Source organism: Aplysia californica, unplaced genomic scaffold (genome assembly GCF_000002075.1).
Source record: "Aplysia californica isolate F4 #8 unplaced genomic scaffold, AplCal3.0 scaffold00076, whole genome shotgun sequence".
Classification (NCBI taxonomy): domain Eukaryota; kingdom Metazoa; phylum Mollusca; class Gastropoda; order Aplysiida; family Aplysiidae; genus Aplysia; species Aplysia californica.
The window spans coordinates 30,045-47,169 of record NW_004797346.1 but is presented as its reverse complement, the minus strand read 5'-3'; the positions used below and the strand labels follow the sequence as shown (position 1 = coordinate 47,169).

The 17,125-nt window shown below is 39.8% G+C and overlaps 1 protein-coding gene across 2 annotated transcripts in view; it reads right to left on the bottom strand.

The window, feature by feature from the left end:
- LOC101855088 (fatty acid synthase) overlaps positions 1-17,125 on the bottom strand; it is a 37,204-nt gene that overhangs the window by 8,456 nt on the left and 11,623 nt on the right. For both annotated transcript variants that reach the window (XM_005094129.2, XM_005094128.2), the window contains exons 9-28: positions 15,862-16,066; positions 15,091-15,325; positions 14,460-14,690; positions 13,829-14,018; positions 13,156-13,385; positions 12,250-12,551; positions 11,571-11,799; positions 10,605-10,764; positions 9,895-10,161; positions 9,167-9,343; positions 7,477-8,865; positions 6,041-6,342; positions 5,386-5,571; positions 4,772-4,943; positions 4,273-4,395; positions 3,336-3,559; positions 2,337-2,518; positions 1,811-1,979; positions 1,013-1,259; positions 128-373 (exon numbers count right to left, since the gene is read on the bottom strand). In XM_005094129.2, the coding sequence (XP_005094186.1) occupies positions 128-373; positions 1,013-1,259; positions 1,811-1,979; positions 2,337-2,518; positions 3,336-3,559; positions 4,273-4,395; positions 4,772-4,943; positions 5,386-5,571; positions 6,041-6,342; positions 7,477-8,865; positions 9,167-9,343; positions 9,895-10,161; positions 10,605-10,764; positions 11,571-11,799; positions 12,250-12,551; positions 13,156-13,385; positions 13,829-14,018; positions 14,460-14,690; positions 15,091-15,325; positions 15,862-16,066 (5,466 nt within the window). The remainder of the gene's footprint in view (positions 1-127; positions 374-1,012; positions 1,260-1,810; positions 1,980-2,336; positions 2,519-3,335; positions 3,560-4,272; positions 4,396-4,771; positions 4,944-5,385; positions 5,572-6,040; positions 6,343-7,476; positions 8,866-9,166; positions 9,344-9,894; positions 10,162-10,604; positions 10,765-11,570; positions 11,800-12,249; positions 12,552-13,155; positions 13,386-13,828; positions 14,019-14,459; positions 14,691-15,090; positions 15,326-15,861; positions 16,067-17,125) is intronic.

Below are 17,125 nucleotides of genomic sequence, written 5' to 3'. Positions count from 1 at the left end.
TAAGATAAATACAAGTGTAGAAGTGACGGACAAGACTGACAAAAACAAAAACAAAAATACAGTAAAGCAAAAGAGGGGAAGCCAAAATATGAATGAAGACTGATGCGGGTGCAAATGCTCTTCTTACCCAGAATCCTTGCTACAGAGTCAACCAGATTGACGCGGTTGGAGCTTCCCTCTTTCTTGCCAGAGTCCCTCTGTGCCATGACAAAACTGGACATGATGGTGTAGTTGTGAGTGAGGAACTGGTCCAGTGCAGTCAGGCACGAGGCCATCCTCTGAGGTAGTGTGCCACCAACAACTGTGTCGTTGCCGCCCATCGATTCAGCGATCCAACCCACATCACCAATGGCTCCCCACTGAATAGCAAGAGCTGACGACAAAAGTGCAATTCTTATTAGTTAATACTGATAAAGAGGAGCATCCTCACAATAGCAGTCATTTGCAAGACAGATTTTGTTAAAGTTCCGTTTTAGTGAGAATTTTACAGCACTTGCAACTTGCATATAAATGCTGAAGAATAGAAGAGTTACTAGAGACGAACAAACTCAAAAAAAGGAGGAGAGATAAAAACATAAAATGTGCGATGGGAAAAAAGAAAACGATACCAGAGCACCTACCAACTATCCACAAAGAAACATCAGAGAAGTAGTGGAGAAGTAAGGTATCTAGTGGTGGCCTCTCAAATAAGCAGAGGTTTTCATTTTACTCGCATGTTGATATGATGAGGAAACTATTTTTTAAAAGTGCAAACTTAATTCTTTTTAGGCATTGCTTTCTCAACGAAAAAAATTATAACTGAAATCAGACCCTATATTGTGCCACTTCCCTTTTAAAAAGCTTCTGCTGAAAAACAGTGAAATTCTATTGTGATAGTGGGTTGTTAAGTTGTGTCTAACTTTTAAATAAGTAAAACAAACAGCACTTTTTTGAGTCCTCAAACCACTTGTCTGTGAAAATAAAATTTGAAGCAAAGTACTACATGAAGAAAATCTTGACGAGAAATTCTCACCAGGAAGTCCAGCAGCTTTTCTTCTCTCACAGACCCTCTCCATGACTGAGTTAGCGAAGCCGTAGTTGGTCTGTCCCAGGTTTCCACGGCCAGAGACAACAGAGGAGAAGACAACGAACCATTCCAATGAGTCTTTGCACAATTCTCTTGTGGCTTTGTCCAGGTTGATAGTGCCTTGAATTTTAGGCTCGCAACAAGTCTTGTACATTTCTGACGTCTGGTTTTCAAAAAGACCATCACGGAGCACCTGGAAAAAGAAAATATGCCTGTATCCACAAGATGTTCCCAAAATTGTAGATTAAATAAATATTAAATTACAGGAGGGGAGGGGGGGGTTAAAAAAAACAACTTTAAACAGCAGAAAATGTTCTCACTACCAATTACTTGGAAGTTATCTGACTAAAAAAGAAATTGATAACACCGGGTCTCAGAAGTATCTGAAGCGAATTCGTTCTACAATGAACTAAACGTAAAGGCCAATAGTAACCCTTTCATTCTGTGAAATATACATCAACACAATTTAAATTATATAGGAGTCCAGTTACTCCAGCCCAGCTGATCCAGGCCCATTTTCCTAGGTGGGATCTATCCCAGCAGACAGAGAGTCAAAATAATATTTTCAAGAAAAAAACTACATCAAGTGAGTGAAAAATGCAAAGTGAGATACTATCATACCACAAGCAACGTTAAACAACCATTGTCAGTGCGAAAGACTGCACTGAATTTGAAAATAATATATATTTTCAAAAACACAAAGAAAATAGAATCTTCCATAGATAAATTGGGACAGTTACTTACCATGGCCAAGTTGAAAACACCACCAACAGGTCCTAATTTCTGGCAGTCTTGCAGTAAAGCTTTGGCTCCATCCAGAGTCCTGGCATCCTTTTTGCTGATTTCCACAGTGACACCCAGGTCCTTAAAGCGCTGGATCCTACTGTATTGGTAACCTGTCTTCACGCCAGACCTACAAAAAAAGGGCACGTAATAAAAAATATGATAACCATTCTGTCATAAACAAGTCATCAAGTGCTCCTTTACTGAGAAGGACATTGGAAATTATAGGAAAAGGTGAAACTAAAAACAAACTAGAATAAAAAGGACTATTGAAGTTGTCAGAAAGGCACACCTCAAAATACCAACAGCAGGACAACCACAAATTGAACAGCCAGATAAATGAACAGGCCAGAGTGCTATTTTATTACACCAGCCATACAAAGCCAAGAACAGAATACATTAAAAGAAACAAATTTAAAAAATGAAGGAGCAGGAGACCATGTCAGAAAATTTTTTAACCCCCTGAGCTGACGACAAAAGTAAATACCTGGAAGACAGCACAAGTTTCTTGGCTCCTCTCTCCACCAGCCACTGCGCCAGCTCCAGGCCAAATCCTCCCAGGCCGCCGGTGATTGCGTACGACTTGTTCGGGTTGCATGTTGTCCTTGGTACAGCAGGGAAGCAAACAGGAGGTGGTGTGGCCACTTTCTCTGGCTCTTCACTTCTGACCTGGAAATACAGATAGTAAGAGAACCATTTAGACAAACAGAATTATAAACATCATGTGCACGAAGTCAGAAATAATCTTTCAAGAGGAAAAAAAAATTAAGATACTCCATATTTCAAAAAGAAAGACCTCTATGAAAGTGAAAGAAAATAGACATTACACTTGTAAAGCTGCCTTTAGCAGTAGAGCAGACTTGGGTCATCTTATTCCATTTATGAATAAATCTTTTAAAAAATCAAAAGGAAGAAATCTTAATGACAAAACTTGAAAATTCAAGCCATTATTCACTTCTTATAAAAGACATTCTTTAGTTTTTTCCCCTTCTCTGAGGCTAAATGTGACAAATGTCATGCCTAGTTGAAATAAACTCTTCTGCTCTTCTTTCCTGTTAATGTGTCCAGTGTAAGCCATACATTTACAATAATACTTGACACTACCCAGAAGAAATACCACAAGTCACTTGAGAGAATCCCAAGTACTTCTTCCATATCCCTCTTTTATTCTTCCCCACTACAAAGTGATCATTATTCTCACAATACCGTCGCCCTTGTGATAAGTCAGCTAACTCACAATGCATCCTTTTTAAAAAATTAGATGAATCCACTGTAAATGATCAATTGCATATGCTCAGTCAAAGACAGCTTTGAATTAGGACTAAAAATGCCCCCCCCCAAGAAAAACCAACCCGTCAGCCGCCATGTGTGACAAAACAAATTTTTTGCTTCTCCAGTAAAATTAACTCCCCTGGGTCTAGCTGGTCTTATCACAAGAGTAACAGTATGCTTCTCTTCTAACTCATCATAAATCGCAAATACATACTTGGATGACAACTTTTCCAATATGTTTGCCCTGGGCCATGAAGCGGAAAGCTTCTTCCACCTCATCCTTGCCGAAGATGGTGGTCTTCAATGGGCGGACGACTCCTGAGGCCATGCCTTCGTTGACCATCTTAGCCACTTCAACCCAGTCATCTGTCTGGTGCTCAAACAGGGCGTCAAGTAAGATGCCGCAGAAGCTGATGTTCCTCAGGAAGATGGACATACCTGGAACAAAGCAATGAACATTGTATCACTTTGTTGTTTACACATACTGTTGTTCAAATCAAAGTAAAGCACTTGGCCCCATGTCAGGGCATATTATTTCAGGATGGATAAGAAGAATAATGGGAACCTAACCTGGACTCAAACATCAAAATCCCACAAAATGGGTCAGGAGAATATGGCTTTATGAAAAATAAGGAAAAGCAGACGGCATCAGGAGTGCCTTCAAACCTCCAGCTCTGAGAAATGTGAACATTTTTAAAAATTCAGCCAATAAAAGAATCCCTGAAATCCAGCTACTCTCGTCACAAAAAAAAAAATATTGATAAAATGAACAAACTGAAAAACTGAGAGGAGGAGAAAGGGAAAAGGGAAAAAGAAAAAAGACAACAGCAACAGGTGTGAAGACAGCATTGAAAATTGAGTCAAGAAAAGCACATCAACACAATAAAGGTCATTTACTGCTGTGAAAAAGTAAGACACAGACAGAAACAACTGAGGTATAATAAAGAAGTAGGACCTACCACTGGCACTCTCCAACACCCACCAATATTGCCAAGAAAAGACAGTAGACAAAGGCAAAAAAAGCAACTACTAGCTTGAAAGGAGATAAGTCATTGAAACATAAAAAGAAAAAGGTGCAGACCACATCAGAACACCCTTCAACTGAAACCACTTTCCATACGTGAAACGAGAGGTCAACAGTGTCAACTTACCCAATGGTGTGTCATTGGACAAGTCAAACTTTCCAATCTCCAAAAACCTGCCATGTTTCGCCAGCAACCGCACACTGGCCAGGAGCTTCTCTTCTGCCAGCGAGTTCAGTACAAGATCCACACCTGGAGAAATACAAAAGAACATTTGCAACAATACAATTATACCCCAAAAATTTCTACATGATATCATACCAGAAGACGAAGAAAACCTGAGCATTTATCAAATATCAACTTTTATGTGTCCACCATAACTTTTCCATAAAAAAGAAATTCATCGATAAAAAAAGAGCATTACATTTAATTGAGGTTTTAGACAAAGATCAATATTTTGTCAAAAGCCAATATGGACGAGGCATCTCTAAAAATCAAATCTCTGGATAAAATAAATGACCTTAGTAACAGTTGTCGCAGACAGTAATGATCCATTATATGCTTAAAGCAAAAGAGAACATATTCATTCTTGTGTCAGATGTAACAATAAAAAGATTGATGTACACACCTTCTCCGTTCGTTTCTTTCAGGATGTGATATTCAAATGACAGATCTCTGGAGTTGCTGAAGTTTCTGTCTTTGAGCTGTGGGAAAATCTGTTTCAGGTATTCTCTCTTCTCTGTGGAGCCGACTGTCGTGAACACCTCACAACCATAGCTGAGAGCCACAGCGATTGCAGCCTGAAGCAGAAACAAAGTTAGGGAATGAAACATTTTTAAAAGTAATAAACTTTCATACATAATCTCAAACGACGTCATAACAATGGCTATAAAAATTCCACCACAAAGCATCCAGAGCGAGAAAGCTCGTAGCAAGCAATTACCATTTTTTTTTAAATTATTTGAGAAACATTTGTTGTAGTAGCCTGCTATACATGTACCGACATGTGGATTGAGGAATACACAGTAAAATATTTTAATTTTCCAGGGGCATACACAATTGCAAATTGCCATTCAATTTCACATACGTTTTTTCATGCACATCAAATGAAAGAATTCTAGCCACTGAAGATAGTTATACTGAGCAAAAATCAGGTATCGATACCAAAAAAAAAATTCCACTTCCGTATATAATTTTGTAGAAGTGAAACTTCCACTTGACTCTAATATCCCTCCAACTGACCTGTCCGACACCACCACTGCCGGAGTGAATGAGGATCCTCTCTCCCTTCTTGATCCTGCCTCTGATGACCAGAGCGTAATAGGCGGTGCAGTAGACCACAGGCACCGAGGCAGCTTCCTCCATGCTCCAGCTGTCCGGAATGTTCCACAAGAAGCGTTTGGCAGTGTCTACAGCTGTTGCCAGGCCCTGAAGACATGTACATGAGAGATACAGCAAAATGCTGAGGTTCGTTCAAGAGAGAAACATAGCAAAGATAGAAAACAAAAAAGACCAAAATATTCACCAACACTACCAAAACAGACCAGCCAACAAGAAACCAAGCTAGAATACCAATTTCCTGTCAGTTGACTTCAAGTGCTGAAAAGGACTACGTTTACCAAAATAGCTGTATCAACTTTATACAAGAAGGCAAAAAAGTCATTCTTGAATAATGGGAAGTGTGCATTTGGTCAGGAAGACAGGGGACACATTTTGCCAGAAACTGAGAATGAAAGAAACTGACAAAATGGGGAAAGGGTAGACCAAATCAGAGCACATAACAGCTATAGGTGAAAGATAAGCCAATAAGCCAAAAAAATTTATTTAAAATAAAAATAAAATGGTGGGGTGGGGTGGAGGGAGAGACGAACAATATATACGTGTAACTATGACTCACCTTGGCAGGCAGAATGCCCATAACTCTGCTGCCCTTGCTGTCTCTGCCTGAGAACTCCATGCCCAAAATACAGTCCTGAGCCGCTATGTGACCTGGGATTGCATCCGGCGGAAGTTTACCGGTGGCCAGCATCACATCGCGGAAGTTTAGAGATGTGTAGTACACACTGCATAGTTCTGTGTCACTGCCATCGGGCTGGAAGAACTTCAGAGGTGATTCAATCCACTTCAAGCTGGACAAGTCACCACGAGTAAGTACATTGACATAGGCATAATCACTGGGCTTCTCACTGATGGCACCGTCTGTAAGGGAAAATTTGAATGATTTTTGTGAAACCAACCTAAAAGTTACATAAGAATGGTACAATAAACTGCTTAAGGTATATAGGGCTCCTCAGAACAAACCTCAGCTAACATTCGTGAGAACAAGGAATTTTGCCATCAAAGCAAATTAACAACATTTTATTTCATAATTCATTTTCAAAATTAATCAAAAGTAACCAAATTAAAACTTCATGTAGTGACTCAATATTGATAAAGCACTTCTGCTACCTTATTTTCACTCTGGCAACACTCGAGAAGAATTCCTTCTCTGCTCTAGCAATGTTTGGGGTTTTTTCTTCTAAACTGAAACCACAAAAAGCAGCTTAGATGCCTGCACAGCAAGTCAACTGAATACTGTTCATCAATCCTTTTTTATTTTTTACATTGATTAAAAATAAACCCTGAAACCTTTTCTGACCACATTCACATGTGAAGACACAAGCGCTAAATAAACCTCTATCAAAAAATGTTGAACAAAATATATCAGAACACTCTTCTCTACTTCTAGTTTGCATCCCTTAAACATTTTAAGGAAAGATGAACTGAGAACAAAGATTCCCTCAAAATACTGAAGCAGGATACATGAGCTCAGGGCAGTGTCAGCAACATTACAGAAAATTGAAATACGAGAATTCTTATGCTACTTTTCGTGTTAGTTCCCTTTTTCCTGCTGATTTTGCTCTCCAACTAAAGCTACTTCTCAGAAATGTAGGAACTCTGATTCATGGCAATCATTTCTCACAACTATTGTCTGAGAGAGATTTAATATACTTTCTGCTGAGAGTACATGAGTGAGTTCAATCACATACTATGCTCTAATGGGTATCTTCTTTAAATGTATTCAGCTTTGATTGGATCCACCACTACCACCAATGTCAAAAGTAAGCCTTGTGTGCAGTCATGATTAACCCAACTTCAGCAGCAAGCAGGTGAAAATCATGACAAGCCTGCAGAGGATGTAATTCATACTTTTTGCTCCCTCTTCTTTTTAAGTTACTCAATTTCTACAGCAAAAAGAAAAAATCCTTTCATATTGAAATAAAAACATTTCTCCTAATGGACCAAAGGACCTAATGACATAATAAGACCAAATAGACAAGCTGTAAATCTTACCTAGGGGCACTGATACATGTTTGAAGCTTCCCCATTGTCCATCCCTGTAGACATTGGAAACGAGATCCATCTGGACAAGCTTCTTAAACTCTGGGCTATCAACGGTGATCTGTGGCTGAGTGGTTGACTTGAGGTTGCTGATGAGTAGACCTCGGACTTTGCTTCCTCCAGCCTCTGTCCTGAGACAGTTGATGAAGCCAGCGAGTCCATTGATCCCATCCTGAGCTGCAATCCACAAACGTGCGTTTTCGGGGGCAGAGTCCAGCTCACTGACCTTTGCTTTCAGATCTTCCAGCCAGGAACATTCTAGATCATCAATGGAGACTAGAGTCGGTGAGATCTCGGCTTTCTTGCGGAGCAGGAACAGCGTGGAGAGGAGATTGTCAGACTTTCTGTAGATGACCTCATAGTTGTGTCTGGTGAACACTTCCACCCAGGATCCCTCAGTCAAGTAACAACCACACACCCGACAGACATCGGGAGACTTTTTGTCTGACAATTTCTCAGAAATGGTTTCCAAGGCGAGATGGAGTGGGAAGTTTTTGGTGACCTCCTCGACAAGGATGAAGCCCTCAGGGACGACCATGGTGGAGACTGTCTCCAGCGTACTGTCGATGTCTGACTGTTTGTGCAGTATGTTCTTCAGAACCAGCAGTTGGACTTGGCCAGGCGGGACAGATTTGGATGTGGACGGGTCCCACTGAGAACCCTTCACACCCAGACCTTTAGCATCTTTGTCCAAAGCAGTCTTGTCCGCACCAGTATAGATCACACTCTTCAGAGGGTGTGACGTGATCATGGGGATGATTTTGCGGTATAGAGCACTCGAAGCAGCCCCAGCCTCAAAAATGGCTGGCTTGTTGGAGGAAATATTTTCCAAAACAATGTCGAGGCAGGGCTTCAAGATATCTTCAGTGTTCAGGCTGGAGAGAAGCGCGTCAGACGCCAATGCGGAGCGGAAAGACTGCAGGACATTCTTTGCATTCTCCTGGAAGGATGAAGATGCTGAGAGGCTGAAGATCTTCTCCAGTGTCTGTGCAAGACCACAATTTGGTTGTGCCAAAAGTGATTGCAAATCTGAAGGTGCAGAGGGTTTGTTGTTCGTGACGACATCTTTGAGAAGATCCTTGTTGGGCAGAGCACCATCAGCATCCTGAGACAGGAGTTTGCTGAGACCTTCGAGAGTGTAGTTGAGGCAGCCTGTGGCATAGGCTTCAAGAGAAGCCGGAGGTGCACTCACATCTTCAGTGTATGGCACAAAGCGATACTCCTCCAAAGTAGGTGCAGTCTGCAGACCTCTTCTTGGGGCAACTGATGCATGGAGATCTTGGATTTCAACTCCCCCAGAGATGGCCATTTTCAGGGTCTCATTGATGTAAGCAGGAATATCTGAAAGAAGAAGAATTCAACATAATGTTTTCCTACATAAAAGTGCAGAATGTGAAATATTTTTCTATTCGACAACTTATTTCCAGTTTGCTGCCTTTCGGCAAACATAAAAATCTTTCTTCAACAGCCAATGCCACAGTATGGCCAATGTGACTGGTGTGCTGTTTCCCCCCCCCCCCCACCCCCCCCCCCCCCAAAAAAAAAAAAAAATTCACCCATCTTTGTAGCAGTGAGAATACTTTAGCCACCTGACAGCAATAAACAGAATAATCTTACCTCAAGCTGCTAAAATAGCACTTACCAATGGGCTCTTCTCCCTCAAGCGGTACTGGCGGGTGTGACTTGGGATCAATCTTCACCTTGCGGATTCTGGTGGGCAGGCGCAGAGCTGTGACATTATCAGCCACAATGAGGGCCTGCAGCATGGTGTCAATGAACGAGATCCAACGTCCATTCCAAGTAAGCTCCAAGGTCTCAGCTTGGGAAAAAAATAATAAAGTTTTGTTTCAGTTCAGTCTATTCATCTCCATTTTTTAATTTTTTTTTAAAAGGAATTGAAGAGAAAAATTCATAGGTGTTGAATAAGTGTACTAAAAAAACACAAACAAATAAAAACAAAATCCAAGCAACAACAGTAGAATCAATTGTAACCCCTGAATTGACACATGTGATTAGGGTTAGGGTTAACTTCCTAGTAGTCAACAGAAAAAAGACCATAATATAGGACAAAATGCTATCGGTAAAAAGAAGTCATTCCATCTTCTAAGAAAGCACATCCTCAAGCAATAAAGTATGAACAGAAAAGTCAAACCAGCCCGTAAAAAATCAAAGACCTCTTAATGAAAGATAAAATATCAAAGCATTATTTAAAAGAATTAATCATTTCAAGAGAACTTTACCCTATTGTGAAAGAAATCGGAAGGAAGAAACAAAGAGGATAGATATATAAAAACACACACCCTAAAGTCTCCACCAAGTTGATATTTTTCCCAGGATCCCAATGATTTACATAAAACAGTGCCCCCATACCTGTCTGACTGCAGCGGGCAATGCCCTGGAATGTTGGTCCATAGTCATAGCCCCGCAGTCTCAAGCTCTTGTACACCTCCTCTCTGGTGAGCTGGAACTCTGAGACCTCTTTCTGTGACATGATCTGTTTGACAGCTGGGTACAGATCTCGGTCAAGGAACTGGCCATCGGGGGAGTAGATAATGCCACTGACCACAAGGGAATCATTCTCACAAATCTCAAACTCTCCAGTGGCAGGCATGATGCTTACACTCAAAGAGACAGTCCCTGTGGAAAAGAATGGAGAGGGGTGTAATATTATTTTATTTAGCAAAGGCAGCTATTATTTTTTATCCGTCTCAACATCAAACTAAAGCGTACATCACAAACGTATTAAAAAAACTCTTCACAAAATAAATGAACAAGCAACAACAACTTTAATATCACCAAAACAAATTACTGCATTTAGAACAGACACGCCTTAAGTCAAAAACAAAACACTGCACAAACATGACCAAAAGGAAGCTTTGCTATCACTCACACTGACAAGACAGACATAAACTTAACCAATAGACAAGGAGCATTAAGAAAATAAAGGAACACTCAAGACCTGTCAATTAAAAGACCATGATTTACCTCAATACTGACATAAAATATTTGTCATTTACAAACACTATTATCACAGGCCTTGGAGACGCCCGTTTGTGTATATGTCATAAGCTCAGACTCACCAGAGGGTGGCAGCACGGTGGCCCTGTGTATGTTGATGTTCTCAAACACAACTGGCATCTGCTCGTACAGCTGACCCTTGAGGCGGGCCAGGGCTCGCCAGGCCAGGACAAGGTAGCCTGTGGCGGGATACAGCACGCGGCCGTCGATTTTGTGACCAACCTGTAATATACAAATAACACGCAATTATCATATTGTAAAACTCTAAACGACATCAAAATACACAGTGGAGTCTGCTTAAACTGAACATGATTAATCAGAAAACGACTATATAAACTGAAAGAAAATAAAAAGCCCAGATTTTTTTTCTACTTGAGCCACCTCTCTAAATCAAAAACCCAAATAAAGAAAAGAAAGTCTGGCAGTCACACAGATTTCGGTTTATGCAGACTTCACTGTATATATTCCAGGACCATTGATATTGATATTTCTACATACAACCTCAAGACAACCACAGAACTTATTATACCTAGTAATCTTTTTAATATTCTGAGTAAAAATTACTGACATAACAGTAACTCCAAGCCCTGATGAGAGAAAACACACCAAAAAAAACAACTGAAACAAAACAAAAACTATTGATGTCCCTTTTCCATCACCAATTGCAATGGCACATCAACTCTTCCATAACTAAAGAGCAGCATTTCCACTGTTTCGAAATATAAACACTTAAACTGCACAAAATTTTAATATTTTTAAGTAAGAATTTTATGGCACTTGCAACACAATAAGGTCATGTAACAAATTTGTTTTTTAAACAAATAAATTGAATCGCATACATCCTCATCCAACTGATATAGTATAAATTGCATCAATTGGTTGGAGAGCCGTGAAAACTACAGTATACGTGCTCAAGAACACCCCATTAATGATTCAAACCATGGTCATACACATCACAGTCCAGTATGAGACCAACAGAACTATCAGTGCACATCCACAAAAATTAATTGTCAATAATTTGTACTTACAATGTAGTGGTCAGGCGACTCGTCCGAGACGTCGATCTCAAAGACAGCATCTGAGGAAGCGCCGCCAGTGCCTGTGGGGTAGTCCTCTCCATGGGGGGCAGACCAGGTCACGGAGTGGTCCCAGATCTTGGAGATGCACGAGGAGACGTTGGGAGTACCACGTGGCACTGGGTACTGCACAGGAGGGTAGACCTTCAACGGGTTCAGGTCCATTCCGTTGGCAAAACACCTGAAAAGGAAATCGAACAAATTAGAATGTTGAGGCTTGGGATAGTTATAGTTTAACACGAAAAACTTTTCACTCAAATGCCAATAACTTTCCTTGGAATTACTTTTTTGCCACCAGAAATTCGCAGGATGGGCAATATCAATCTCCTAAGATTTACCAATTTCCAACAAGAGAAATAAGAATATCTTGGCTCAAGAGGTTTGCAATATGTCATGGAATTGTTATACATGAAGATTTTCAGAGAGACAACCTATTAAAAAATTATTTTTTAAACTTTTTAAATGGTGCGGAGTAAACTAGAAACAGAAGCTCTGTACTTCTCCTTTCCCTCCAACCTAATTTCTCTCAATCTCAACAAAACCTCACCATCTTCATTTATTCTCTCCCTTCCTCTTGGGTCAAAAAAAAAAAAAAAAAAGCATTTCAAAGATAACTAAGACCAAGACTTACTTTCCAAGACTGTTGAAGAAGAACTCGATGTTGTTCTCATGGAACCTCTTCATGAGCCCAACAAAGGTGGCCTCGGTGCTGAGCGACCTCTTGAGGATGGCCTGCAGCAGGCAGTGCGGAGCGATCTCAATGGCGATGGCGTTGCTGGGAACCTTCTGGAGGCCTTCCTGGAACAGCACGGCACTCACCAAGTTGTTCACATGGTAGTCTGCCGAGGAATACTGAGCCAGTTCCTCTCCCCAGCGAGCCTCAGGCACAGAAGTACTCACCCACTTGGGCGAACGCTTCTTGGGGGTGATCACCTGTTTTGAATGAAGAACAAGGGGGTTAGTATCAGAGAACACCATACCATTGCAAAACTCGTATAAGTAATAAATATCATAATAATATTACAATAAAATCTTATATCTGTAAGAGGTGCACTCACCCACTAATCTGAGCAACTCCAATACAAATTAAAAGTGGGTACAATCCTTGAACTTCAAACATTTTTTGCTATAAAAGAAATGAATAAACTAAACTGAGGTTTTTGTTTAACTTATGAAAACAATACTTCGTACTGTTACTTGGAAAAAGAATCTATTACTTTAATCATTTGACAAAGTCAGTACTAGACTTTTGCAAATATTACCACAACAAAAAAAATCAATATGCAGCTAATGTTACTTCATTTTGATTTCAATCAGTAAATCCATGCCTGCATTTTTGCATTTCGGGTGAGCAAGTATTTAAAACTAACCCGAAATACACTTTAAAAAGCTTTTCATTTATTTTTGGCATGCAAGCTCAGGTAACCATAACAAATTTTACAATCTTTAACTCTATGTTCCAAAACAGGAAACCATTTTGTATGCTCTAAAGCCAAAAGGAATCCAGTTATATGTAAAATATGATGACTCTACAAACCTTGCTCAGAGCAGCTTTGAGTTGGGGAGCAATGTCGTTCATGTAGTATGAGTGGTAGGCCACATTGGAGGACTTCACATCACGAGTGAAAACTCCCTTAGCCTTGAGATCCTCCACAAATTTGGTGGTGGCCTCATATGGGCCGGAGATGGTGACTGTGTCAACAGAGTTGTGGCAGGCAGGGACAACACCCTCTGGGCAAAGCTTCTTACACTCCTCCCAAGACAGACCTGTGCACAGCAAGAGTTAGATACTGTCAGCTTTTACAGTGCAATCAACAAATAAGTCCTAAGATGTCAGTTGGTCAGTGCTTTAGGTAGCAGCTCTATTAACGGGACCTTTACATTAAGATATCAGTCAGCTAAATGAAACATCATAACAAAAAACAAACTTTTGAAAATAATTGAGACTGATCCCGCAATGAAAAGCACTCTGCTGAGAAGAAAATTGTCAAATTTTTAACTTCCTTGACCAAAAAGAAGCTAACTTTAAACTGAAGAACACAGGAGACTATGCAGAATACTTTCAAACTTAAAAAGAAAACAAATTGTCAATTTTTGTGGTATATTTGCTAATATCTTCTTCAAGAATAACTGTCAGACAATATAAGTTATTTTTTAAAAATCAGGACAACTGAGCTTCTCCATGTCAAATATTAGACAGAACCACTTACCAACAGCTGCCATTTTTCCAGCAGGCAGGGTGGCTTCAGAGATGCATCGGCCTCTCCAGTATGCACTAAGCACCGCTTCTTCAGCAGTGAGTGAGCCGTCAGCATAGGCACAACCCAGTTCTCCCACAGAGTGGCCCACAATGCCATCTGGGTGGATGTCCAGCGAGTGGAGGAGATCCACCAAGGCAACCTTCATGTCAAGACACAAACACTTATGAGTACTAAGAAAATTCTTAACATACGTGTACAGAAATAACCGACTTTCATTGAGTAAAGAAAGAACATTAGCCCAGCCTAAAAACATAAACTCTCATGCATCTCACTGTTGGCATAAACATAGAACTAATAACTCATTACAAGCATAAAGACTGAATATTAAAATCACCCTAAACATTAACTTTGAACAACACAGAATATAAATATTTATTTGCCTTTTTTCCTTCAAACATCATGAACTTAAAGAGCAATGCTATCTAATGTCTCTATTTTATCTCATTGTTTGGGCTGCCATTTCTCAAATTAATTATGCTAATTGGTCAACATACACCATGCATTACATGAACTAATTTGCATCACTCATGTTTTCAAGACACAGTATATTTTAACGTATAAAGAGATTCTACGAACATACCTGAATGGAGGCGATGCCAATGAAGGAAGGAATGGTCTGATCAAAAGTGGTCTCATCTCCGTTCATGAGCAGCTCATAGAGGTTGAGGTCGTATTGGCTGAGTGTCTTTGTTGAGCGCAAGATCGACTCCCTGAACACTTCAATTTCCATCATTTTACGGGCCATTCCATGCCACTGTGTGCCCATGCCAGCAAACACAAACCAAATGGGTCTGCGATCTGGGCCGCATTTCTGATACATAAGGAAGAGAAAGGAATCCTATAGGGTACTGGTAGAAATGGTTACATATCTAAAGGTCTCACCACATATTTGAAAATGTATTCTTATTTCTCAGATAGAAAATAATGGCCATCTGTGCAAACATTAAAAGTCAAAATTAGAAGTAAGAGTGGGACACCTTAAGTCACTACAAATTCCCTGAACACAGAGGTGAAAGTGAATGCAAACAGATCTGTCATATGTCTTCAATTACCAAATCATTATTCTCCAACTTAAGGAAAAAAAATAAGATGCAAACAAAAAGCAAAGAAGTACTAATCTTTTCAAAGTAGACAGGACTAATTAAATTCTGGAAAAATAAAGAGCAAGCCCTGAGTGTTTAAGAAAAAGTAAAATAATCCACAACACACACCTGAACCTCTTCCACTTCTGAGGTGCCATTGATTATTGTGTATCCTCTGTAGGGAACCTGGTTGGTGGGAATGTTGGCACTGTCCTGTATCAGAGCTTGGAACTCCACACTCTTTGCATTCTTTCTGACTTCTTTCAGCACCTCACGCACTCCCTCCTCTGATCGGGCACTGAAGGTGAACAGTCGTGGCTTTTCACTGGCCATATGAGGCTCACGTGGCTCTGCGTCATAGGACCTGGAAGAGTATACCAAAGTGTCAATGAGACAAAGTTCAATTGATCGGAAGACAGCCTTCAGTACATGCTTACAAAGTAAAGTTATAATAATAGCAATAGTTCCTCCATCATTGTCTGACAATGAAGAGTGCATTTGCAAAGGAAAATATTTCTTAAAGAAAAATAGGAGAAATATGGATTAAGATGATTTGAGATTTCTACTGTGGCAAATCCATTTCTAGCATAGAAGAGTTTGTCATACAGGCTTTTTAAAAAAGCTATAAATGTATGTCAACAAGATTTTCATCTAAAACAAACACTGATTAGTAAAGCTGTCAAAACGTTGGTGCACTATAAAAAAAAGCCACAATAGTTACAACAAACTAATTCCACAGGTTAAATTCAAAGTTTTCAATAACTTGCTATAGAAGAAAAAGGCAAGAAACCAAATATTTTCAATTACTTTGGGAAAGCTGTAATTTTGAGTCTTAGGACTACCAGAAATAGGCTCATACCACCAGTGGACACTTCTAAAATGACGATATAAAAATCTCACCTGTACACAGCATGCACATTTGCTCCACCAAAGCCAAAAGAGTTCATGGCCACAAGACCACCATCCCACTTGGTACATTCTGTGATAACTTGCAAACTGCCGTCAGAAAGGCCCGGGATCTCTGGATTGGGTGTCTTGTAATGGAGATTTGGTGGGATCACTCGCTCCTCCATAGCAATGATGATTTTGGCAAGAGAAGTGAGACCTGAAAGAAATAATTAGAGTTGTGCACTCTTGTATGTCCTTTTTACAGCAATAATTACAACACAAAAACACAAAAAGATGAGCATTTCTGGCTATCAACACTTCTTTCTTCATAACTGCAGTGTGCGTCTACGAATAACCATTATCTTTAGCGTGGATGAAAGAGGCTATGGATTTTTGGTCATTGACCTTAGTATCACTATATTACAACAGTGAAGGTGAGGCAACACCAAAAAAAAATAAATAACCAGTTCTGAAAAAGATTAGCACTATATATGCCCTTGCGCAAGATTTTGCATAAGGAAAGCCTTTACAGTATTCTTGAAGTTGGCAAGGTGCAATTATGCTATGGTATGTATAGGCGAGGAAACTAATTTTCTTTCAATGTAATTAGTTTATCTTCGAAGCAAATCAAGTAGGTGGGAACACTCCCTAAATAATGTAAATTTGAGAACCCTGTCAGGGACTTCCAAATTCTTCCCCCAATGCAGCTCAGCATTACTGTACTACGTCTGAATCTGCTCCTACACCAAGTTATTCTTAGTGTCAAGCTCTAAAACCCATCATGTCACAGAGAGAGATTGTAAATATGAGGTCCTTCCAACCAATCTAAAATAAACATTTTTTAAATAATTATTGCATTATACTGAGAAAGGCGTTAAGCAAATTGAACACTAAAACAATGCTCTTATACACAAATATTTCCAAAAGAACAATTCATAATCCTAAATAAATAAAAGCCAATTAATTGCTCAAGTTACAGGTCCATTTGTTGGCTATGAAGATCCTGTTTCAGAGAACTGAATACATTTCAAAAGCTTTTGCCTTATGTTTACATCATAGGAACTTGTTATGCAGATGAATTTCATACTACTGTATGTACCCTTCTCCACTTCTCTCCTTTAATGGCAACATAATACCTCCAATTGAGGTTGATTCAGCACAATGCTAAATCACTTCAACTTACTGACATCTATCTTATCTACATTCACAGTCCAGCTCAGCTGACAACAGCAGCTCCCAATGACACTATTTGCATAAACTGGATAACAGCCAGCAA